Genomic DNA, 24,776 nt, shown 5'->3' on the forward strand with positions numbered 1-24,776 from the left:
AATGTTTTAGTTCAGGTGAGTTTTTAGTTATAGGCACTTGGACTACTTTTCTAATTATTGGAACCTCACTGTCGGGATGCCCTAATTGTAATGCATCATTAGTATCCTTTAAAGATACCTCTCTCCGAACCAGGCGCTGCTGAGTCTGTCGGCTTTCCCCTTTGTTCTAGTTTAAATATAGAATATAGAACCATGCCACAACCTGTTTTTTCATCCACTCTATCCTGGTTTCTCTGGGCAGGGGTGTAAGATTTAACCTGAAAGTGAATTAGTATATAAGGTCAATATTTTGAATTAGTGTGGGATTTTGGGGATTCAGCAGACAGGCTCAAGTACTTTGCTTCTTGTTACTAAAAGAATGTTAGAGTTTGACATTAAATTTGGGAGGGAACTTTATAAGAATATTGTAAATGTGCTTTAGTGCTTCAATGCTTAGTGTGCTACTACTGCCAGTAAGTTCTAAGCTGAGCCCTTACTTGCTGTGTATTATTTTTTGTTTCTTCTGTGTGTGCTACAGCAAATTTAATGTGTCTGTGTCACTGTTAGAGTGACATAGTAGCAAGGAGAAGTCACGGACATAAAAGGTGCCATCCGCTTCTATCGTTTTTGCTACACTAGACTAACATGGCTGGCTACCCTCTGAAGATTCATCAGTACGCAGTGTGTGTTTCTTAAGATAAAAATAAATGTTTCTGTGTGTTTTAAGAGTGTGTACTGTTGCTCTGTCTGTGTTAGAGTGACACTGTAGGACACACCTGCAGTCAATAGTCAGCATTATTTTTTCTTACACTAGTGACTATTTGTGTGTGTTTACTCACTGTAGTGTACGTATATTGTGGCACAATAAATCCATCTACCCATTAGTGGTATCTTTCATAAGAAAGTCCATCATGTCAGTGACAACTTTTGATTATTTTCAGTCTACTGCAACTTCCTCCTAAGCAAGAATCCTCATCATCAAAAAATGTCTAACCCATATCACCTCTTAGTCTCACTAGTACTCTTTTTAATTGTAATCTTGGCACCACCCTTTATCATTAACTATTTCTTCTCTCATGTCTCTTAATATTTGCCACGTTTCCTTTGTTTCTGTTGAGTTCCATATTCATGTTTCCTACATTCCTTCACCACTCCCAACTCTCTTTTCTAGGAACAAAAGTGATGTGTATATCTATCTTTCTACCCAAATAATAATGTTAGATCTAATAGATCTGTTATTTTTTGGAGCAAAACCTGTAGACATTCCATTAGCTAGAAGATATTACAAGTAGAATTTTATTTGGACCAGAATGATCCAGAATGGCAATTATCACAATCACAAAACAAGAAAGGATAATTGAATTATAATAATCTGAAGGTAAAGCTTATCAGCAATAAGCTTTGTGTGATTATATAGAGTACAGGCTAAATAGAAAATCATCACTGCACAATATAGCCAGAATAGCATGAAGTGGCACTAGTTTAAAAACTGCCGACTATACACAGCAACCTGTGATTGCCTCCGTTTACTTCAACAGAGCAAGAGCGAGTTGCCATGGCAATCTGTGGCAACTCACCGAATGACCACAGATTTCTGGCTATTCTTCCTGCCTGAAGCTATTGCCTCAATGATAATTTGCATTCAGGAATGTATTATAATCTTGCTAGTAGGTAGAAATTAAGTTTCATGGTACAGATCCCAGATATAGTTGCAAATTGCAAGATTCTGTTGTTGTAATGTCTTTTTTCTTATGTTCATCTTTTTCAGAGTCCAGTTCAGGACTGCTCTCTTTATTCTCAAAATCTTTCATGAACTCATTCCTGCATATTCTTTTGGCCTTATTTATATTTGCCCTATTTCCTCAACTGTTCTAACTTCTCATAACATATAATATAGCCAGTAGAAGGCAAATATTTCTTTATAGTTGTACTGACTGTCTTGAAAAATGTAAGTGTTGTGTCATCAGGTCAGCTTTTCTTTCTGTTCAGTTTCATCTGTTCTCCCTGTGAGCTTACATCTACTTTGTTACAATAATGTACTATATTTATTTTACTATATTTTGCATGGATGTCGGATGTAATTATCAGGTTTTGAAACAGTTGTATAAAAGACATTCTAGAAATACTGTATTATATCCTCACTATCCTAACTCATAAGCTAGCTATAAATGTTGGTAAGACAAAGTATATAACAAAGTATATACCAACAGATAAAACCCACAAGGTTCCTCTGGTTTGCCCATTTTCTTTTCGTATACAATAGACTATTTGAACTCTATTTGCCTACACCTTACCATAATTAAAAAATCATCTGTGCTTATCACATGCTCTCTTCAATTTTGATAACTGTCTTTCCTCCATCCATGGATCTACCACCCTTTTGTGAAAAAAAAATTCTTTGTTACTTCTAAGATTACCCCTTTCAGTCACATAACATGACCTAATTTTTTAACTTCCCTCTTGTTTACTATTTATACTTTTGAAGTATATGAACGTCTCCAAAACCCCTCTTCTCCAGGGTAAACATTTAGGTATTTTAAATCTCTAGAGTTTATGGAGCATGGACAAGTAAATTAAGCTGCTAGTGAAAGATGGCGACAAAACGCACTTCTAAAGCCACCACCCCTACACTTCGAAAGCCATGCATATCTTGAAAAGCATTCTAGAGTCCATGCCTCTGCATGCTTTCCCTACTTCTTGTGTTAAAAATCACTCCTTTTCTTTAGGAAGTGCGCAGATTTAAAGATGGGATTAAGGTGGCTAGTTTTCAAATGCTACTTTGAGCGATATTTTGGAGAAAATACAGGAATGTGGATCATGGCCTACCACTCCCTTCTCCCCTCCCCCTCCCCCGAAATGTACTGGATTGGATAATGTACTGGATTGGATAAAGTCCTCTGCAGCAAAAAGCCATTGTTTTAAACAACAACAACAAAAAAAAAAAATACTTAGAACTGTCGCTACAAATAAAGGGGAGCCAGTTCTCAGTTGGGAACGAGCCTGCTTCCAAACCTCTACTAAAGCAGCCCTGCTGAATCCTTTTAAGCCACTTTCGGCAAACTAAAAAGCCTTTTTTTAACGTTGTATTTCATTTATAGGCAACGCAGCTTTTGAAACAGGGACAGCGAAGGAGACCAGGCCCTTAACAATGCAACACACAGTCGTCCCGAACTGCCTATGGGTAGCCTACCCAGAACAATGGCATTAGTAACCAGCACCGACGGACGGCTGTGAACTGGGAGGCTTTTTACAGACACAACTCAATGGCAGCGGCTGCAGGGAGAGAAGGGGGCGACAGCTAACGCTCGCGAGGTTTTGCATACGCCTTGTCCTCGCGATGCCGGGCGCGCTTGTGCGGGCGCCATTCTGCGTGACGTCAGAGTGTATTGTTGTGTGGGAACGGAGCATCCCCGAGCTGTCAGCTGCTGAGGGCTAAGGCTGTTGCCGCTGCTGCCGCTGCTGCTGTTATCGTCGCTCCTGTGCGCGAGCGCCCCGATTGTGCGTCTGCCCGGCCTCGCCTCCCCGTGCCATTGTCCGCGCTCGAACCCGAAGCCCCGTGGAATCCCCACATCAGAAGAACCATCAATGAGATGCAAACATGAAAGACAAGAGGAAGAAGAAGGACCGCACCTGGGCCGAAGCTGCCCGCTTGGTAGGTGCTGCTCGGGCGTAGCTTGCCTGTGCGTCCTTCTTTGTTGCGATCGGAGTTACTGGTCCCCTCCGCAGCCTCGGCGCTGCGTGAAGTGGGGTCAGGGTAGCCTTCGCTGCACGGGGGAGGGATGCAGCTAGTTGGAAAACAGCACTTCAGCGGCTCTCGGCTGGATGCGCTTCTTTATTCCCTTTGCAGATTTTTGTTATTGTTCTACTGCAGCCCCACGACACTGCTTTCTGACTTATTAAGAAACAGTGTAGCTGAGGCTTACTATCGGGTTCTCGTTCATCTTTATCCCAACTGGGTGCGCTGTGTGGCAATGCTACTTGCTATCTGTACGGTCTGCGTCTCGTGGGATTGCGGAGTTCAGCTTTTGCGCTGGATCTGCTGCATGCTTTACTCTAGGACGCACAGAAGTTCTCTTTTAAGCTTGAAATGGAATCGGAATTGTTCGTGAATTAGATGCGCGGCGAAAAAAAAATGTGCCGAGCTTCATTCAGGTTGATAGATGTGAGGTAGCCTGGGCTGGATCATGATTCGAGAGAGCGTGCGACTGGTTCAGGTACGCAGAGTCTCGAAATAGTTGATTATTGCACAGATCTCTGTAAATGATGTCTATTGTTGAATCGGAGTAGGTGCAGTAGTAACAGAGTATTCAAGAACGGATACAAAGAAATGGTTTCAGCGGACAAGCCCGTCAGAGAACTGGTTTACCAAAAGTCACTCACAATGGACTTAGAAACCAGCCAAATCGATTTGCCTGCTGGTGTAATATTACACCACCTTTGAATCACTTTCAGTTCTTGCAGACGATCAGATATTGAAGAATTGTAAACTGACTGTAAAACTGTCACCATCTATAACATTTGGATTAACGGTATTTCAGTTGTGGAGTTCAATCAAGACCAATGTCAGCTTACGCAATGTAATAATAAACAACTGGGAAGTGGCATTGATTTTTGCCAAGGAATGAAAAATCAAAATCTATAGAGTATTATAAATAGACACACCAAACAAGGAGGCTCATCATTTATTCTTATCTATTCAGGCCTGCAAAATTCCTAAGCTTTGAAAATGGCCAGAAATCTGGGAAATATTTGGTACCCCACATTTTTTTTCTGGTGTTGCAAAACAAGATATTCCACCCTGCTCAAAGATATTCTGTTCCGTCCTAGGACAGTTTTCTCATGTGCTTTATATTTGGCATACCTCTAAATTTCAAAGAATAGAGGTCATAGTGCTCATATTATCTTGTGCCTTTATATCACTATCAGTTTGGGCCAGATGAGGGCATTGGAGGATTTTTTTTTCGAGGGGGATCTCAACCAAGCTCCACCCCTAGCTCCCACTGCCAATTTCTTACTTTGCGTGTTTACCTTTAAAAGTATTTTTTTTTCTTACATACATTCTTTGTGTAAATCATAGAATATAATTATTCATTCTCAGACCAAGCAATAAAAAGCTTGATGTTAGAAAACAAGACATAGTAGAAAAGGAGAACATGACAAAGCAAGTAGTCAGAAGACCATTAGAAGTAAATTTGAGAGTGCCGTCATACCCAACATACAGTGGCTTAAGAGAGGTTCATTCTTGTCATGTATGTGCAAGACAAACCCAGTATAAATCCTGTACCTCCTCTTCTGTAATTTTCATTTGGAATCATGTTACTGTTACTCCGCACGTTACTGTTTCTAGTCGTTCTCTGTACCAAACAAAAGGAAATGCTTGACTTCCTGCACTTTTTAAGTTATATGTAAACCGATGTGATATGCAAATCGAACACCGGTATATAAAAACAAATACATAAATAAATATACTCCTTATCAATAGAACAAGCCCCACACTGCCAACATGGGGACAGCGCAGGATATTTCTCTGTGAACCTCACCATTCCAAAAAAATCTAATAATTCTGGGCTCATCTAAGCAACAGTAACTAACACAAGCTCTCTTTACTGTTAGGCACATTGTAAAATACAATGTACAAAAAAGAAAAAGTGAAAAACACTCAGGGATCAATGCAATACAGTGTGCCTAGCCTAGCGCACAGGTTTACACGCGGTTGGATGCACGTTTTTGACACGCTAGACTAGCACCCGATGTAATAAGGAGATTAGCGCGACCAAAACAAGTGCTCAAACAAATGTATGGCGGATAGTGCCCATCACATATAAATTTCATGTGATGAGGCTATTAGCTATTACCCCCCCCCCCCCCCCCCGTTGCAGAAAATCACCTAGCACCCAACACACACTTTTTAACACGGCAAATTTAACTCCAGCCCTGGAGATGGCGTAAAGTCAATCTGCAAGTCAAGAGCTCATGAGAATTTAAAAAATACGGTCCTCTGTGGTTCCTCCTATTTAGTATCATTGTGACACTTACATTTACTGCTTGCGGTGTTGATTTAAAAAAAAAATAAAAATTCTTCTGGACACACAGTTTAGACGCCTAATAGCAAGGTGCACTTAGCTATGGGTGTCTTCAGCAACCTCAGCAAAATCGGCCAGAAGAAGCGGGATAAAAACGGACGTTCGTATTGAGCACCCGTTGCAATTGTGGGCACCCGATACATTTTAGCACAACTCTCCCATAGTGCATCCTTTTTTATGCAGCCCCTCATTTAAATTCTGCATCAGGTGCCCAGGCGATGTGGTTGCGTGCGCATTAGGAAAAAGGGGCGCTCAATACGAACACCTGCTTTCAACGCGCGCCTTATTGCATCGGCCCCCACAGTATATATGTAGCGAATCTGCCATACCACAGCAACACTAATTCGCAGGATGTCAGCAGCAACAAACCTACTTATGCAAAGGCAGCACTGCAAATATTACACTGGGGCCTACAATACCAATACACCTCCTGTTGGGAAAACACAATGAGCTACAGGTGTCTGCATGTTAACAGAATTATCTCAACTTGGTCACAATTTCAGAACACCGAAAAGCCTTCACCAAATAAAGAATAGTTGACCATAAATTACAAATGTGCAGAAAACAAATGAAATGGAAATCCCAAGAAGTCAGACTCTGTAATCAGTACACAACTGGAAAACTAGAACGAAAAATGCATTTCCTCCTATGCTTAAGCCAAGCCCCTTCATCATTCTTGGGGAGTGGAGAGTGTTATGTTGGAGCTGCCGAACTCCTGTCACTGGTATCCTGATTCCCTCTCTTTCCCTTATGCACAGCAGCCAGCTAGCTTCCAGCCCTGACTCTAACTCAGAGCCACTCCTTGGGCAGGCGTAAATTTTCCGACAAAGGTGGTGGGGGGGGGGGGAATTAGATAGGGCTGGGGGGGGGTGAGTTAGGGAGGGGAAGGTGCGAGGGGGTGGAAGGGAACGGAGGCAGGCTGTGCGGCTCGGCGTGCGCAGGCTGCCGATTTTGCGCAGCCTTGCACGCGCCGACCCCTGATTTTAATAGATACGCGCGGCTACGCACGTATCTATTAAAATCCGGCGTACTTTTGTTTGCGCCTGTCACGTGACCAAAAGTAAGCACGGGCGCAGTTTTTTTAAAATCTAGCCCGAAGCATGAAGCAAGGAAATCACCATAAATGCGTCTAATGTAAAGACACTGGACAAAATTGAAACCCTTAGATTATTCATGGCTGATCTGTGACCCCTAGTTCATCTCTGCTCGGCTTATGAGATAAAATTCCTTCTCACACACTCTGTTACTGCACAGAGAAAATGAAATGTGAATCTTGGGATGTGTTCTTTATGTAGTAACTGATGTCACCAAACAATAAGCTGGATATTGTGTAATGATGTCATCTCAGTGGCTGGTGAGACAAAAAACACATCCCAAGCTTTATATCCCATGTTCTTGGTGCAATAATTTGAGTGTGTGAGAAGGAATTTTAGCTCACAGTCTGAGAAGTGATGAATTGTAATATTTGAACTGTTATATAGAGATAACCTGTTTGTAGAAGGATATTTAAGTATGGGTCAATGCATATGAATTTTGAGTATCACTCTTAGCTACGGATTCTGGATACTATTTTTGCGCATATTTTCAAAACTACTCAAGTATTTTTTGGTAAATAATTTTATTTGGGTATAGTAGACAGTGTCTCCATGTTGTAAATTCCAATATGATTCGTATAGCGGCTGCAGTGGTAACTGACGATGGCTCAAGGATTTTCAGGTGAATGGCGTTTTGGCCATGGGCATTATTTCATAATCATGGAGAATTTTTTCAAACCCCCCTCCCAAGCAGTAACTTGATAAATAATCTGGATTTTATTTAATGCTGACATTCTATTTTCCTGACATTTTAACTTTTAATGTTTTTTTTCTTTGTTGATGCTGTTGCTTGTCAGTAGGTGTGAGGGGAAAACTGAGCTTATCGGCCTGCGTTCAGGTATCGGTTAGAGGACTATTGCAGCTTGTCACAAAGCCCACGGGTACTTCCCCCTGAGATTTTACAGCAGTTCTCTAAAGGAAGTACGAGCTTCCTGTCCATTTGAAACTTAAATACCTGCAGAAATGGGTTTTTTTCTGCAGTTACGTTTTATTAATACTGAGAAACAGCTTGCATATGCTTTTTGAAAATCCCAAACTGTGCGCTTTCTTGTCTGCCCCGAACTAACCCCGCTTCCGAGCCTACCTACTTTTCCCTCGGGTAAAAATATACGCCTCGTTGATCCTTGAAGTACTTAGGTAGCCCTTTTACATGAGTAAATAGTCATTTACACGAGTAAATGGCTTTTGAAAATTACCCTCTGTATGATCCTGCAGTTGAATCCCATCCGTATTGTACTGACCCTGCGCCATGAAAGCCACAATTCTTTAATTCCCTGCTCCTTGGTTTAGTCAGTTTTAACTGGATGTTAATATTTGTGGGAATAACATGAATAATATTGCGTCTCTTCTCCCTCTGTGCTGAAGATTGTAATACAGTGACTAAGTCCTGGTACAGATGATCTGGTAGGAATAACAACGCTTTGGGATTTGGCATAAATGCAAGGTGGTATGTCGGTGTATATTCTAATTGCTGTTTTGTTCCTGGAAGCAGAAGAATACTGTTATAGAGAGTGCCGTATGACCTAATTTCAGCAAGTCTGATTCCTTTGAAAAATGATTCCGCAAATGAGCTTACATTGATCGCCTTTGCATTCAGTGGCGGGAACGTAGGAGGAGGATACGCAGTGACTAATAAGACGATTGCACTGCCCATATCTCAACAGCGCAGGTAACATTACGGCTGGAGATCAGCACCCTCCCCCCCCCCCCCCAGCAGGATCAGTGTTTTTTTCTGGCCTCAATCAAAAGAAGCAGTCTTTATTTGCGTTATGACAACCATTTTTTTTTTTTTTTAAACGTGCAGGACAAGGCACAGGGAGCACTAACATATATCATAAAATCCAGCAATTCAGGAGCAAGCAATGAAAGACTCTTAAGCTCGCAAATGTGCAGCGGGATACAAGAGAAACCACAATTTAGCAACTTATTGAACTCTAGTTATTATTAAAGGAGCTATCGTCTTAACCGTTGCTTGCTGTATAAACATTTGCCCTGGGGGTGATGGTATCAATGCAAGGGTAGTGTAATCTGTGTTTAGCCATGGTACATGCCATGGCTTGTTAGGTGTCATACTGGACAAATAGAGGTTTTATCGGGCAATTTAGTCTAGCAGCTGAGTCTAGACTAGAGCTTTCAGCCTCAGTGATTCCCTGCATCCTTTACTCATGGTGTGACAATAAGCCAGTTTCCCAAACCTGTCCTGCTAACCACAGGGCCAGCTGGGGTTTTATTTATTTTATATATTTTTATTTATTATACTTCTACAATTTCCAACAGGCTCAAGGCAGATTGCAGTTTAAAACCTCCCCACAAATAGGTTATCCACAATGAATATGCATGAGATAAATGAACATGCATTGGAGGCCCATAGGGAGGGTAAATTTATAGCGTGTGTTCGAGTGAAATCTGTGCCGAGTTTTTATGCACAGAAGATACCCTGCATTTTCAGAATGAACCTAGTAGGCATATGGATTAGTGGCCATGTACGCTCACAGATTATCTCACATAAAGTTACACCTCCTCTTCAGAGGGCTTAACTTGTACGGGTTCACATGCATGCAGGGAGCCCAACTTTCAAAACATTGCATGTTTCACCATTTGTGTGCAGAAGTGGACACAGAGATTTATACTAGTATTTTATAAACTGTGTGGTGTGTGACAGCTCAGCAAGTGGAGGCAGGTATACTTTAAAACAGTGGTTCTCAACCTTTTTTCTATTGGGACACACCTGCAGATAAGACTTACAGGCATGACACACTGAACACTTTACCATCATGGGGCCAAATGTAAACACATACTCTGCATCCACAGGAACCTGCCCCTCGACTCTCCCCCTCATCCCCAAACAATGGATGCAGAGCAGAACTAGGATATTTCAAATACACTCGCTATATAAAAAAGATATTCTGATTCTGGTGCTATCTCAGTAACAGAAACACAAACTCCCTTACTACCAGGTGCATCGTAAAATACAAAACCTGAAAACAAAAACCTCACTCAGCACATGTGTAGCAAACCTTCCAATACATTGCAACACTAATTCCAAGAACTCAAACAGCAATAGCCCTTCCTATGAAAAGGCAGCAGTGCAGCACCAATGCATGTCCTATTGAGAATGAGAAAATGCATCAAAGATTGATACAAATCCCTACCTACTAGTAAAATACCTCAACTCAGTCACATATACAGATCCGACCTTCACCAAATACAGAATAAAAGACCACAAATTACAAATGTGGAGACAAAAACTGGAATGGAAACCCCAAAAAGCTATTCTGCATGCAGTGCAAAACTGGAGAGCTAGAAACAGAAATACATATCCTGCTACACTAAGCAAATTACAAAGATAGAAGAAATGCACATTTCCCAAAACTCATATATTATGACTCTTGCACCCTGTCACTCTCCTTCCATGCCTCCATCATCCTTCACTTTGCCCAATTATTCCCTTTCAATTATCCGCTCACACACATATCCCTGCCCCACATTCCTGACCCCCCACATCATCTTCCCTGTGCTCCATCTCTCTCCCGACCCCCTGGGTCCCACCCCTTCCTGCTCAGCAGCCCCCACACTCCCTCTCCGTTCCATCTTCATCTTCCCAGCATCCCCAATCTCCTTTCCCCCACCCTCCACAGGGTAAGAGTTCAGCAGCAGCATCACTCCCAGACTCAGCAGGGGAAGATAAAGTCTGTGTCCCATCAGGCCCAGAAGAGCAGGAGCTGGCAATGTCTCGCTCTGATCTGGGTGAAGGAGGAAACAGCCTCCCACTGGGCAAGAAAAAGAGAAGGAAGTGAGAGTAGGCTCCCATCAGGCCCAATGTAAGAGAAGTCAACCAACTCCCACCTGGGCTGATAAGGAGGCAGCCATCTGTGACACACTTCCCAGGACCTTGCGACACACCAGTGTGTCCTGATACACTTGTCGAGAACCACTGTTTTAAAGCATGTGCATATACCATTCTGAAAATACAGGGAAGATAACTTTCAAATAAATGCATGCAATGCTATATATGCTTATATATGGCCACAAACAGATCTATTATTTTATAACATGCAGCTACCCTGCAGCATACCTTGTACCATTGCGAATGCATGCAATACATTGAAAACATGTATATTAATAAATGTAATTTGAGTATTTTTTCCTACCTGTTTTAAAAATATACCTGCCTGGGACCTGATATTAAAAAGCATTTACACAATTAAAACTGCGTTTTACACATGTAAATGCACTTTACCCATGAGAGTGGGTTTTTGAAAATTGCTACATCTGCCATTGAATTATCCATAGGCTTTACTCGCATAAGTGCACTTTACACGGGTAAATGGCTTTTGAAATTTGCTACGATAGAATTTCACATGGAACTCCTTTGAAAATTACCTATCAATATTTGAAGGTGAATTTTAGAAGCCGGGCATGTGCCGAAATCAGGAGATTGGCACGCATGTAGCATATGCGCCTGCCCACCTGATTTTATAAAGCACTCGCATGCTCGCTCAATGTGTGACTATCACATATCAGGGAAAAAAGGGACGGAATATGGGTGGTGCAGAGCCAAGAGATGTGTGCACAAGTACCTATGTGCCTGGGCGCACACCCAGGTATATTTGAGCATAAAGTTACTTCTGCTATGGAGGAGGTGTAAGTTTTTTTTATAAAACTATTCCCTCACTTGTGTGGCTCAAGGCCAACATTATACGCGCACAAACTTGCAAAATTAGGAGCACACGTACACACGCAGGATATAAGGTTTCAGCGTATCTGGCCATGCACCCGGGCACCTATTTGCAAGTTACTGTCCCAATGCACAAAAGTAAAATTGGCCTTAATTCACGTAAGTCCCGGTTTACAAGTTTAAGTCGGCTAATTTTAATACAAGCACGCGTAAATGAAATTACCCAGTTTACCAGTTAGTCCACCAGTTTGCCCAGTCCTTCTCCAGGTCATCGAGAGCTTCCTGGTTCTTCAGCCTGAACTGCCCCCATCCACCCATATGTCCCACCCAATCAGTACTGCATAATAAACATGTTTACTGTCACGCCAGATAATTAGCAGGAATAAAAATACGCAAGTAAGCTGGAAAATGTACGCGCACAAGTGTCTTTTAAAATAGCAACTTTCGTGTGCAAGTGTTGGCCCGGTCCAGAAACACTCTTAAACCACTCTTTTCTTATATGTCTATATGTGTGCGCGAAAGTCGCACATATTTTCGACTTTTATAAAATATGGAATATGCGAGTAGGTGCTGCCTATGTGCGTATCTGCTAATTTTTACAAATTGTAATGTTTTGGAAAATTCACCCCTTAGTTGTGTGCATACTTGGAATCAGCAGTTTGTCCTCACCAGTTCACCCGGACGTCCCAGCCAAAGACTGCAGACAAAAGATGCATCCGGTTTCAATTATGCAAGTCCATTAGCAGGTGCATAAGCATTTGGTAATGTATGCATTTAATACCTCTCACAAAACAGCAACTTGTGCGCTGGAAAATCCAACTCTGGAATGCCCCTAGACCAGCCCCGTTTTTACCTTTTAAAATTTACACACGATACTGCAAGTATATGTACGCTTTGGAGCTTTATAAAATATCATTTACGTAGACACATGCTACTTACGTGCGAATATCCTATTTTTGCTTGCTCAGCCCCACAAAGTAACACTTTAAAAATTCACTTGATACTGTTTAAAATAAAACAAATATCCCCATAAGTTCCTACCCCCCAGAATGCCTGTCACCAGTTTGCGTGGAGCCAGGTTATTCGGGTACCTTTATGCAGATTTATCTCACGCATACTCATTGTGAATGTCCTGAAAACCCGACTGGTTTTAGGGTTGTCAGGGCAGATTTGGTGCCGTTTTGCAGCTTTAGGATTGTCGGGATAGGGTTTACTGCAATATTGGCACAACCACCATCAATTTTTTTTTTTTTGGTGTGTGCTCATGTATTTTGAAGTGACAAAAAAGTCTTAAAATACAATTTCCATTTAGTGAACTTAAAAGTAACTTGTCTGGGAAGATATTACAGCGCTGCATATGTCGTGTAGCGCTATAGAAATGTTAAGTAGTAGCAGTGGTAGTAGTAGATATTATTACAATTGAGGTGAAGTTTCAAAACTTTACGTGTATAAAAATGAGCCTATATGCACATAAATAGCCTCTACCTGTGTATTCCGTATTTGATAAAAGTTGAAAATGTGCTCGTATTTTTGCATGCATATCTATGAGCATAAAAATGGGGCGTCCTGGAGCAAGGCCAGAACAAACGTGCGCAAGTTGCTATTTTAAAAGACGCATACATTTGCCAACCTACATGCATATTTTTCCATGTGGTGCAAATGATATTAAAGGTGTTTATTGTATAGTACTGATTGGGTGGGAGGTCTGGGTGAGCTGGGGGGTGGGGGAGAGTTCAGGCTGAAGAACCAGGAAGGTATCAATGACCCGGAGAAGGACAGGGCGAACTGGTGTATTAATTAGTAAAGCTGGTTAATTTCATATTTTAAAATTGGCTGACTTAACCTAAATCCTACTTTACTTTTGTGTATATATTTTTAAAATAGGAAAAGTATGGGCATTCAATGCATTGATACATGTGGTTTCAATGCATTGCATGTATTCGTGTGTAAGCCTCCATATTCGCGAGTTATAAAATACTTGTGTATATCTGCTCACAGCTATATATGCGTTCATATGCCACCATGCATTTGTTTGAAAGTTATCCTCCCACTGTGCAACATAGTTTAATAATACTGCAGTAAAAGTAGCAATAACAGTTTTTGGGATAAATAATCCACACAGGTTTTCAGATCTCCTGAAATCTATTATATTTTTTGACTGCAACAACTCCTTATTTGCATGTCAAACATAATGTATTTCATCAAGTATGCATTTCTAGGAAGGAAATCTCCTTCCAATTGTTAAGGACACGTCTTAAGTCCAGGGAAAGTAAAACCTCTAACAATCTCATGTTACAGGTAGAAATATCTTCTGTAATTCAGTCGATTTGAAACTAATACTTTGAAATAAAAGCTCACATTGGATATTCAGTATATCCCTAATCCTTTCTTGTCCAAAGTTTTCTTATATTGCTACAGAAATATGGCATATGTGAGAATTTCCCTGTTTCTGTGTTGGAAAATTAGTGTTTATTATCTTCCTGCATATTGAGTTGGGAGATTTTTACCAGTGTCCAGATGGCCAGAGAGCAGTAAAATACAAGTCTAAGAGGGATGCAGATATTGACAGTTACAGTGACTTGCTCTGAAAAATAGTCCATTGTGCAGATTTTGTATAGGCCTCCATGGCCTTTTCCCACACTTTCTCTGTTCCTCAGCAACCTCCAATTAGAGCATTGTGCAAACAGTGATAGGCCTGATTGTAATTTAGAGGATGCCCACTCCTTTTCACAAGTTTTAAAAGTTTCTGGTATATCTTGAAATAAATGGATATTAATTTTCTCTGCTAATGTCTAGTGCTTCAGCAGAAGCTATGAAAATCTTTGAGAACTTGCTAATTTAAATTTCATTCTTCCTCTTAGAAGGTCATAAACTCTTTTCATTTTAATATCTGATCCAATATCTATAATCCCTGCATGTACCACATATGCCATTTAATGCACAAACTGTTGATTGAAATTATTGGGTTATATTATAGAAGCATTTTGATCATGTACTTCCATTTCATTTTTAATGAATCATCCAAATTCCCATTTGATAGTAATACTAAATTTTCAGGAACAAGTATTGTAGGATCCATCCCTGGCATATGCTGCAGGAGAAGAGGAAAGATTGGTTCTCTTTCTACCTCCAACCTGGAGGATTATTCTAATGACTCCAACTTTGTAGCTACAAGCCACCTGGTCACAAAATATATCTGTGCTGGAGAAGGAGAGACAATATTCAAAAGCTTTACCAGGTTAAAATCAGGTCTTAGCGTGGTAAATCTACACAGAGTAAAAATCTGGACCCTTTATCATGCTAAATTTGTGTGGTTAAAATCATAATCTGCAGAAATTTAGCCAGGTTAAAAAGGGTTTAGGCTGGAGGCACTCTCCAGTTAAATTTAGCCATGTACACCCAACGGTGCAAAATAGCAGGCCTAAATCTCTCAACTCAAGTTTTCAGTGGGTAGATTTGGCTGGATATTTAGTTGAAGATAAAGGTAGCTTAAGAACCGAGAAAGTTAATTGATTTAATTTATCCAATTATCTTACCAATTCAGTAGATTTCTGAGTATTGACGCCATAGTTATACAGAAGAAAATTGAAGAAATTGACCTTACTATTCTCTTTGCTCATTTTAAGTTTTCAGAGGATTATATGTGGAGGTTTCATTTTCCAGAGGAAATTGGAAAATATGCAATTCACTTTCTTAGAAAATGTATCTGATAATGAATGGACAAAATATATAGGAGGTAATTTTCAAAAGGATTTAAGCACATGAATGGGCTTATGAAAGTTGCTATTTTTTCATGCATAATTCCTTTGAAATTTCACTAAATTTTCAAAAGGTTTTATGCGCGAAAATGGACTTTACATACATCAATGAATTTTTTAATATTGCTACGATATATGCAACTGAATTTTGTGGGCCTGATTTTCAAAAGCATTTACACGAGGAAAACTGGGTTTTACATTGTAAATGTTATTTACCCATGTAAGTGGGCTTTTGAAAATTTCTACAGTATATACCATTGAAAGGGCCATAGTAAGTGCACGTCACCTGTGTAAATGGCTTTTGAAAATTGCTATGATAGTATTACATTCACATGCATAACTCCTTTGAAAATTCATCCTTAAGTGCGTAAATAGGCTTTTGAAAATTGATACTTTTATGTGTGGAATTCCTTTGAAAATTCACTCCATGGGCTGAATTTTTTTTGAATTTATTCACGTAAATGGACCTATGAAAATTGTTAATATATATATTACTTTTATGCCTGTAACGCCTTTAAAAATTCACTCATATCCATGGTACAGCATTTGCATGCATAAGTAGAAGCGTGGAGATTAATGCTAGTATTTTATAAACTGTGCGGTGGGATCTGTACAGTTTATACAGTATAATGTATTTCTTTTCTGAAAGTGTACGCATATATTTCCAATGCAAGGATATATATACTTTCTCATAATCATAATCATCATTATCATTTATTTATGACTCTTTTACAACAGAAAGAGTTCAAACCGCATAACATCCAATTTTCAATAATCAGATGTCATTATATCAATAATTGAGATCGGTTACATTGTACTAAAAATACAAATGCTGATAGTGTACGGGATATCAAGTAGCATTGTACAAGTAAAAACATATGTCTCAGCTTATCGGTACCGGCAGAAGGCAGGGGAGGCGAGTTGATGTAGGTTCGATTTAAATAGTAGGAGGCTTAGTAGAGTGATTGGATTTGGTATCCTGTCAGGGAGAAGACAAAGTTTTCCAGAGGGTCCAGCCTGGTATGACTTGTTTGAGGACTGAATATGACGTAGGGTTAGCTGGTGCCAAATGACCCCTCAAAGAACCATATTTTTACTGTTTTGCTGAAAGTTAGGAGATATGCAGCTACTGATGTACAGGGGCAAAGTGTTACAGAGGGTGGGGCAGAGTCTGTGACAGTTCTCCTGGAGTTTGTGAGATGCATAGATATCTGGGGATGGTATCACCAGGCAGCTCTGGCATATTGAGTGCAGTGTGCGGGTGGGGTGAGGAGGCCAAGGACAGGATTTCTGTAGGGAGCGAGGGAACTAAGGTTGATTGCGATCAGATCTTTCAGGCGTTTGTAAGCCAGGATCAGGAATTTGAAATTGATGTGGTAAAGCATTGCCAACCAGTATAGACTTTTCAGGATTGGGGTTATTTGGTCACATTTATGTGCATTCATGATTATGCAAGTAATAGCATTTTGTATCAGTTACAGGATGCAGTTTCAGTGTTCGGGATCCCCATGCATGGTGCATTACAGTAATCCAGCAGTAGGCAGAGATGGAAAAAAGCTGTTTTGGTTACAGCTTGGACCTGAGCCTTAGTGCTCAGTTTGGAATGCTCCGGACTTGAGAGCTGAAGGTGAGAGTTGTTTCTCCAAGAGTTACTTTCAAGATAGAACATTGGAGATCCTATTTTCCAATCTATAACATCTTACTTTTTTTTTGGGGGGGGGTTAAGTTTGTTATGTTGTGGCCAGTTAACAGATTTTTCTAGACTTTGGTTGAGTTGTGCGATGGTTTATTCCTGGTTTAAGCCTATTTGAATTACTAGCTCAGTATCATTGGCATAGAGTAATGTACAGTATGGCAATCTCAGATGAGCTTACTCAAGGGAGCTAGATAGATATTGAAGAGGATGGAACTGTGGGGTACTTACAGGAAAGTGAGTGTGGTTTGGAGAAAACTTTTCCCATAGAGATTATTTGGGTGCAGGTATGGAGATAAGTTGAGAAACAGGGTGTCAGGCCACCCAATATTGTGCAATTGGGCAAGCAGATGGTTATTGTCCACTGTGTCAAATGCCAAGAGTTTGAGTAAGACTGAATTTCCCCAGTCCAGGTAGAGTTAGAGTTCACTGACCAAACTTAGCAGCATGATTTTAGTGCTGTAGAATGGTGTGAAACCAGGTTGTAATGGGTCTAAGGCATTTGAAGTGAACATGTGCTCTGTTAGCTGGAATAGAATTGCTTTTTTGATGACTTTACTAAGGAAAGAAATGTTTGAGACTGAGCAGTAATTTTTCAGGTCATTGGATTAAGGTGTGTTTTCTTCAGCATGGGTCCCACTATGGCTCTTTTTAGGGCAGTTGGGAGGTGAGCTTCTTCTAGTGAGGTGCTAGTTAAAGTCTGAATGTGGGCGAGTAACCTGTGTCTGACTTATTTGATTAGCCAAGAGGGTCAAGGATCTCCTGGTGATTGGTCTGAGAGAGATGAGCAGAGAATGAATGTCGTCTACTTATAGTAGGCGGAAAGTGGTCAGGGAAGGTGGACATAGTGCCTGTTTTGTTGATGAGGAAATTAGTGTTGGTTCTGTCACTGGTGCTTTCTCTTGGATTAGTGCCATTTGTCTTTAAAGAATGTGGCTAGTTTGTTGCAGTGAGTTTCTGTTGTGAGGGAAGGGTGTACAGGGTTTGGATTACAGGCGAATTTGCAGCTTAGTTGATTGTTTTCGTGTAGTAGGCTCATTTGGCATCGGTGACTGCCTTTTGATAACTATCTAATGTCTTTTGCCGTTGTTCCTGAGACTTCGATTTCCGCCATTTCCATTCAAGTTTTTTTCCGGTTTCTTTTATCTCGAGCAGTTCCTCTGTGAACTAGTGAGTTGGTTCAGAGTTCTTTTAAGCAGTGGTTTTCCGAGGTGCACCTTCATTAGTGGTTGTTCTGAGATCAGTGTTTCAATTATCTACTAGGGTGGTAATGGCTGGGGTGTACTCTCGTATAAGGTAAGGCAAGGAGGATGGATTCTGGGTCCAGGTGGGCTGTTTGGAGGACTTGTTTGATTGTCCTTTTTTGATTAGTTTTCTTTGTTGGGGTTGTGTGCATGTCATAAGAACATAAGATTTGCCATACTGGGTCAGACCAAAGGTCCATCAAGCCCAGTATCCTGTTTCCAACAGTGGCCAATTCTAACAGGCAAGATTCCTAAAGGTCAATACATTCTACTCTGCTTATCCCAGGGATAAGCAGTGGATTTCCCAAAGTCCACGATATTAGTGGCGTATGGACATATCTTCCAGGAACTTGTCCAAATCTTTTTTAAACCCAACTACACTAACAGCTTTTACCACATCGAATTCTGGCAATGAATTCCAGAGTCTAATTATGTGTGGAATAAAAAGTATTTATGTCTTAAATGTATAACCTAGTAACTTAATTGCGTGTCCCCTAATCTTTGTACTTTTTAAAACAGGAAACAACTGATTTGCGTTTACCCATTCCACTCCACTTTTATCATATTTCCCCTCAGCTGTCTCTTCTTCAAGCTAAAGAGCCCTAATCTCTTTAGCTTTTCCTCATTGGAAAGACACATAGGCATTATGATATTGCCTGTTTTATTCTCCATTCCTTTCCTAATAATTACTAGCATTCTATTTTTTTTCTCGGCCACCACTGCGCACTGAGGAGAGGACTTCAATATACTATCCTCGATAACACTTCTATCCATCCTTTTCCTGACTGGTGTCTCCCAATGTGGAACTTGCATTGTGTGTTATAATTTGGGTTGCTCTTCCTTCCCAATGTGCATCACTGCACTTGTTCACATTAAATATCATTTGCCATTTGGATGCCCAATCTCCCAAATGTACTTTTGCAATTTAAAAACACTGAATAATTTTGTATCTTCAGCAAGTTTGTTTACCTCACTCCTTGTTCCCATCTCTTAAGACATTTATAAATATGTTAAAAAGCAGCAGTCCCAGCACAGATCCCAAGGCCACTCCACTATTCACAATTCTCCATTGAGAAAACTGAATGTTTAGCCCTACTCTACTTTAACCCGCTCTCAATCCACAATAGAACATTGCCTCCTATCTCATGACATGTCAATGCTTTCCAGATACACTATAATCAGCTGGCTCACCACATTTATTCACACCTTCAAAAAAATGTAGATTAGTGAGGCAAGACTCCCTTTGCTAAATTCATGTTGGCTTTGTCCCACTAAATTATGACTGACTATATGGCCAGTAATATTAGGTGACGATTAGCCCAGGAGAGCTGGATGGTCTGTATATTTTCTGATAGATTGTCTTGCAGTAATTGCATTGAGACAAATATCAGATTCAGGGTGTGACCTGCCATATGGGTTGGTTCAGTGATTAACTGGATTAGGCCCAGAGATTCTGATGAGACTAAGAAATCTTGTGGGATGTGGTTTATCAATGCAGATGTTGAAATATTGAAATCTGAGGGTGTTCTAGTGTACTTTCTGAGATCAGTTGTATGAGGTCATAGAGGGCTTCCTTGTTGCTTGATGTTAGGAAAAGCCCCCATTTTGGGTGAGTGTCAGTTAGCAAAAAGATAGTTTCAGTTCACTTCAGTTTCCATATAGGGACCAGTGCATGTTTCAGTGATTCCAGGATATGCTAGCTACCCCCCCACCTCTTTTTGTTTGGCATAGGGTGTGTGCAAAGGTAAAATGTATTATGCTTATGAATGTTTTTATTGTATTCCACACTGAACAAATATTGGAAGAGGCGAATTATAAGACTTATTTATTTATTTATTTATTGTTTTTGTTATACCGAGTTTCATGATAGGCATCACATCAACCCGGTTTACAAATAACAAGGAGTGTAAAGCATAACGTAACATAAAAAACAATATTTTCAATAAGAACCTTGAACTTTAAATACAGTGAATCAGAAAAAGGGAGAAGGAAAGTTACAAAAAACAAGGAAAATAAACTTGGGATGGAAGGGGAGAAATTGAACAGCACAATATTTACATTTCAGCCTATTGATACATTAGAATAGCAAGTGAAAAAATAAGACTATGAAACGGTACATAGGTAATCAAATGAATAAATATGACACAGTTGTGAATGGTAATAGTATGATAAATATTCAGCAGGAATTAGTGAGAGAGGGTTTGAGGTTGGTTGATTCGTGTTTACATTCCATTATTGCATACGAGTTAGTGCTAGTGAGAGGAGGTTTTATTCAAGGCTTGGAAATGCTTTTTTGAAAAGCCAAGTTTTTAGTCTTTTCCTAAATGTTAAAGAGCATGGCTCTTAATAAATAAAGACATAAATAAATAAAGACTTAAATAAATAAAGACATAAATAAATAAAGACTTAATAAATAAAGACATAAATCAATAATCATGATGGCAGAATTGGTACAATATGGGGGGAGTCTGTGTCTTGGGTCTGTCTTTCTGTGAGGCATAGAACATCAGCCTGGTTATACAGGTGGCTTATCTTACTATGGATGGAGCAGGCATTTAGGAGCAGTGTATATATTTTAAGGACGTCAGTCTGCCCAGGTGATGAGTTGTTCTGGTGGTTGGTTACTCTTCAGAGGTGGCGGAGGACCCTGTGTGATGTCTCTGGTTTATGCCGGCTGGGCTTATAGAACAGTGAGTACATACTTTGGCCAGTAAGGGTGGTGATTGGGTAGGTTGTGAGAAGATTAGCGATCTGGGGTAAATTACAGCACATCTTTTGGGTGAGTGTAGTAGTGGTGGTGTGAATGCAGTTTGGTTAGTCAGTCCTGGAGGTGTATTGGTGGATATGTTGTGGTGTTGGCTGGAAAGTATGGTGTGTGGGGAACACCAGTGGCCCAGCAGATTATGGGGATAGCCTGTCATAGTGCACAAAGGTGAATGGCCTTTTGCTGTTGAGCCCTCCGGCAGGAAAGCCTGCCTGAGCTGCAACTCTTTATAGAGCTCCCTGTATGATAAGATTTGCTGAGAGGAGGGACTTGTGGGCCAGCGATATCTCCCTCCCTTGGTCCTGGTGATGTCTCTAGATGAGTGAGGTGGGGAACGGAGGCCCTGTGATAGGAGTCAAGCCAAGCACCACTCACCCCTGCTGCAGCTCCAGCGCTGGAGAGGCCGCGTGTCCCTGAGCTGCAGCTCTTTAAGGTGCTTCCAGCTTCCGGCTGATGAGGTAGGCTGGGAGGCAGATCTTCAGGGTTCGTGTTCTCTCCCTTCTTTGGTCATGGTGGTGTCCCTTGACAGGCAGGCAAGGGAAGGGGAGTTCCTGCGATGAGTGTTGGGCAGGCACCACTCACCCCCCAGTTGCAGCTCTGGCACATTTTATAAACATACACACATATTTTCTGTGCAAAATAATTGAGACATTGTGAGGATACTTTTCGGACAACTCTGCACGGCCCCATATACACATGTATATGACCATGAGGAGATCTACTGTTGAAAAGACACATATATCAATTTGTAGGAGAGGAAAAGACCTCAGCACTGGTACCGACTGAATGTTTCATCAAGTCTTATCCAATCGTTGCAATCATGAGTCAAGTACAAAATTTGTATTTTCCATTGGGCGAACTGTTGCTAGAAAAAGTTGAACTTATGAAGTATTTACAAAGACTGCAATATTCTTTACACATGGTTTGCTATTATAGATGTTGAAAATAAAAGAAGATGTATACGGCTAAATATTTAAGAGAATACAAACTATCAAAGAATTTTTTTTTAAATTTATTAAATATAATTAAAAATTGTTAAAAGGGATCCATGATTGCAACAACCCATGATTGCAACAACTGCATAAGACTTGATGAAATATTTAGTCGGTACCAGTACTGAGGTCTTTTCCTCTCCTACAAATTGATATATGTATCTTTTCAACATATGAATTATTGAATTATGAGCATTTAAACACTAGCGACATTAATATAAAAATAACACCAGCTAGTTACAGTACTTTGATTGTTGAATGATACTGGTGTCTCCCTAATTTTTGTGTTATTAGTACACGAGGAGATTTACTACAGAATTTTATTACCAGAAATCCAGAAATGTGTACTGACTAACCTATTTGCGCATGTTTCCTTATGTGCAAATACCTGTAATGCATTGGAAGAATATCTTTTTCCTGCCTATATTAAAAACATACGTGCAGATATTTTATGCATGAAAAAAATTGTAACTTGCTTTTAATACAACTACGACATTGCTCCCCACTTTGATGGCAGAGGGAAAAGGGGAATTGGGTTCAGACAGCAACCAACAGGGCCCGACTTCTACGGTTTGGGGTACTGATGTGCAGGCATAAGGGACAAAGCACAGGACTACTTGCTGCAATTTTTATGGGTTGTCATAAAGCTTGGGGATAACTACATAGAGTGGCAGTTATTACCTTAAGAAGCTTGCTGGGCAGATTGGAAGGACTGTTTGGCCCTTTTCTGCTGTGGTTTCTATGTTTGCATGCGGAATTTGATACAAGTTTAAAACATGTGCGTGTATTTGAAATCACCAGTTTGCCGAAACCTCCACAGTTCACCCAGGCCTTCTCAAGGTCATCGAGACCCTCCTGCTTCTCCACTCTGAGCTCCCCTCAGTTCTCTCTGACCTCCCACCTCTTAGCCTTGTCCTGGAGTGCCACTAAGTAGGTTTAGACGCCAGAAAGATGTCTGATCAGAATACGTCTCTCCTCTAATCGTTTTTTCGATTAGAGGAGAGATGTGATATGCTGACTCTCTGCATCAAAAGAGTACAATACGCACACCTTTACAGATACTGAGACACAAATGATATGTGATTCAACTCATATACATAAAATATTTAACTTATACAGCCCCTGAGGCAGCCCCAGTGTGGGGGCGAAACTCAGCCTGAGTCGGGCTCTTTTTAAGAATACCTCTCCAATAAAAATAGTTCTAATCGGACATCTTTCTAGCATCTAAACCTACTTTGTTGCTACATGGCTTTCTTAGATAGCCTACCCTCCTGCTTTTTTGGTCCTGGAGTGCCACTAGACTGCCCTTTTTTTTTGCACATATATATGTGTACGAGACCAAAAATACACATGTACTTTTGGTGTTTATAAAATAGCATGTACACGAATCCAAGCTACTTCAGTTCATATGTGCTAATTTTACACACATACATGTTTTTAAAATTCACCCCATGCGAATAAATACCTGGCATTAAACACAGAGGCAGGTATTTTATAAAGTATGCACTTATAACTATTTTGAAAATACTTATGCGATTACTTGGAATCACCAGGTTGCAGATACCTCCATTTCCAGTTCACCTTAAGACCCTCTAGCATTTTGCCCTGAGCCCCCCCACCAGTTCACTCAGACCTCCCACCCAAAAACTGCAGCCAAGCGGACAAGCCCGATTACTCTTGGGTGAATCTGTCAGCAGGTGTAAAAAGTGTACAGAAAAGTTTGTTAATGTATGCATGGATCTCTCTTACCAAAAGGCAACTACCTCACATCCTTCTGAACCCTGCCCCCAAAACGTCTCTACTCCGCCCCTTTTTTTTTCCCACTGATCACACAAAAGCGAAAAAATAGCACTTACTCTTAAGGTTTATAAAACAGCAATATATAAAAAAATTCCACTCAAATGCCTCTAAAAGACAACCCTGGTTCACTAATGACCTGAGAAGGCTTAAACAAAGTTTAAGACAGAAAGAAGCCAAGTGGTGTAAAACACCATGCGCTAGCACGCTCTCTGCCTACAAATTTACGCTACACCTGTACAAGTCCTTCACCTCCAAATCAAAAAGGGATTTTTATGCGTCCAAAATTCATAACCTGGTCTTTGACGATAAAACGCTATTTGCCTATGTATCTAGCCTCACTCAGGTCGCCCCCCTCAGAATTTCCCAGTAACCAAGCACAATCCAAAGCCGAAGAACTCGCATTGTTTTTCCAAAACAAAATCATCAGCCTTCTTACCCAACTACCCTCCAAGATCGCCCCCCTACCGTCGGCTTTGCAGCCTCCCATCAAAAATATCCACCTCGAAGCCTTCGAACCCATTTCCTCCTCTGAGATTCAAGTTGTTCTAAGAAGAATGAAACCCTCCTCTCACCTGGCGGATCATATCCCCACCAAACGTCTTCTCACAATCCCAGACTCTATCTCCAAAACACTGGCAGACATCATTAACTGTTCTCTCTCCCATGGTTCTTTCCCAGACGACCTCAAACT

General features: G+C 40.6%; 1 protein-coding gene across 1 annotated transcript in view; it reads left to right on the forward strand.

Moving 5' to 3' along the window:
- Window positions 1-3,379: 3,379 nt before the first annotated feature.
- ASXL3 (ASXL transcriptional regulator 3) overlaps window positions 3,380-24,776 on the forward strand; it is a 367,079-nt gene continuing 345,682 nt past the window's right edge. The window contains exon 1 of the mRNA XM_029591205.1: window positions 3,380-3,631. Within this exon, the coding sequence (XP_029447065.1) occupies window positions 3,578-3,631 (54 nt within the window). The 5' untranslated portion in view covers window positions 3,380-3,577. The remainder of the gene's footprint in view (window positions 3,632-24,776) is intronic.

Source organism: Rhinatrema bivittatum, chromosome 2, assembly GCF_901001135.1.
Source record: "Rhinatrema bivittatum chromosome 2, aRhiBiv1.1, whole genome shotgun sequence".
Lineage (NCBI taxonomy): Eukaryota > Metazoa > Chordata > Amphibia > Gymnophiona > Rhinatrematidae > Rhinatrema > Rhinatrema bivittatum.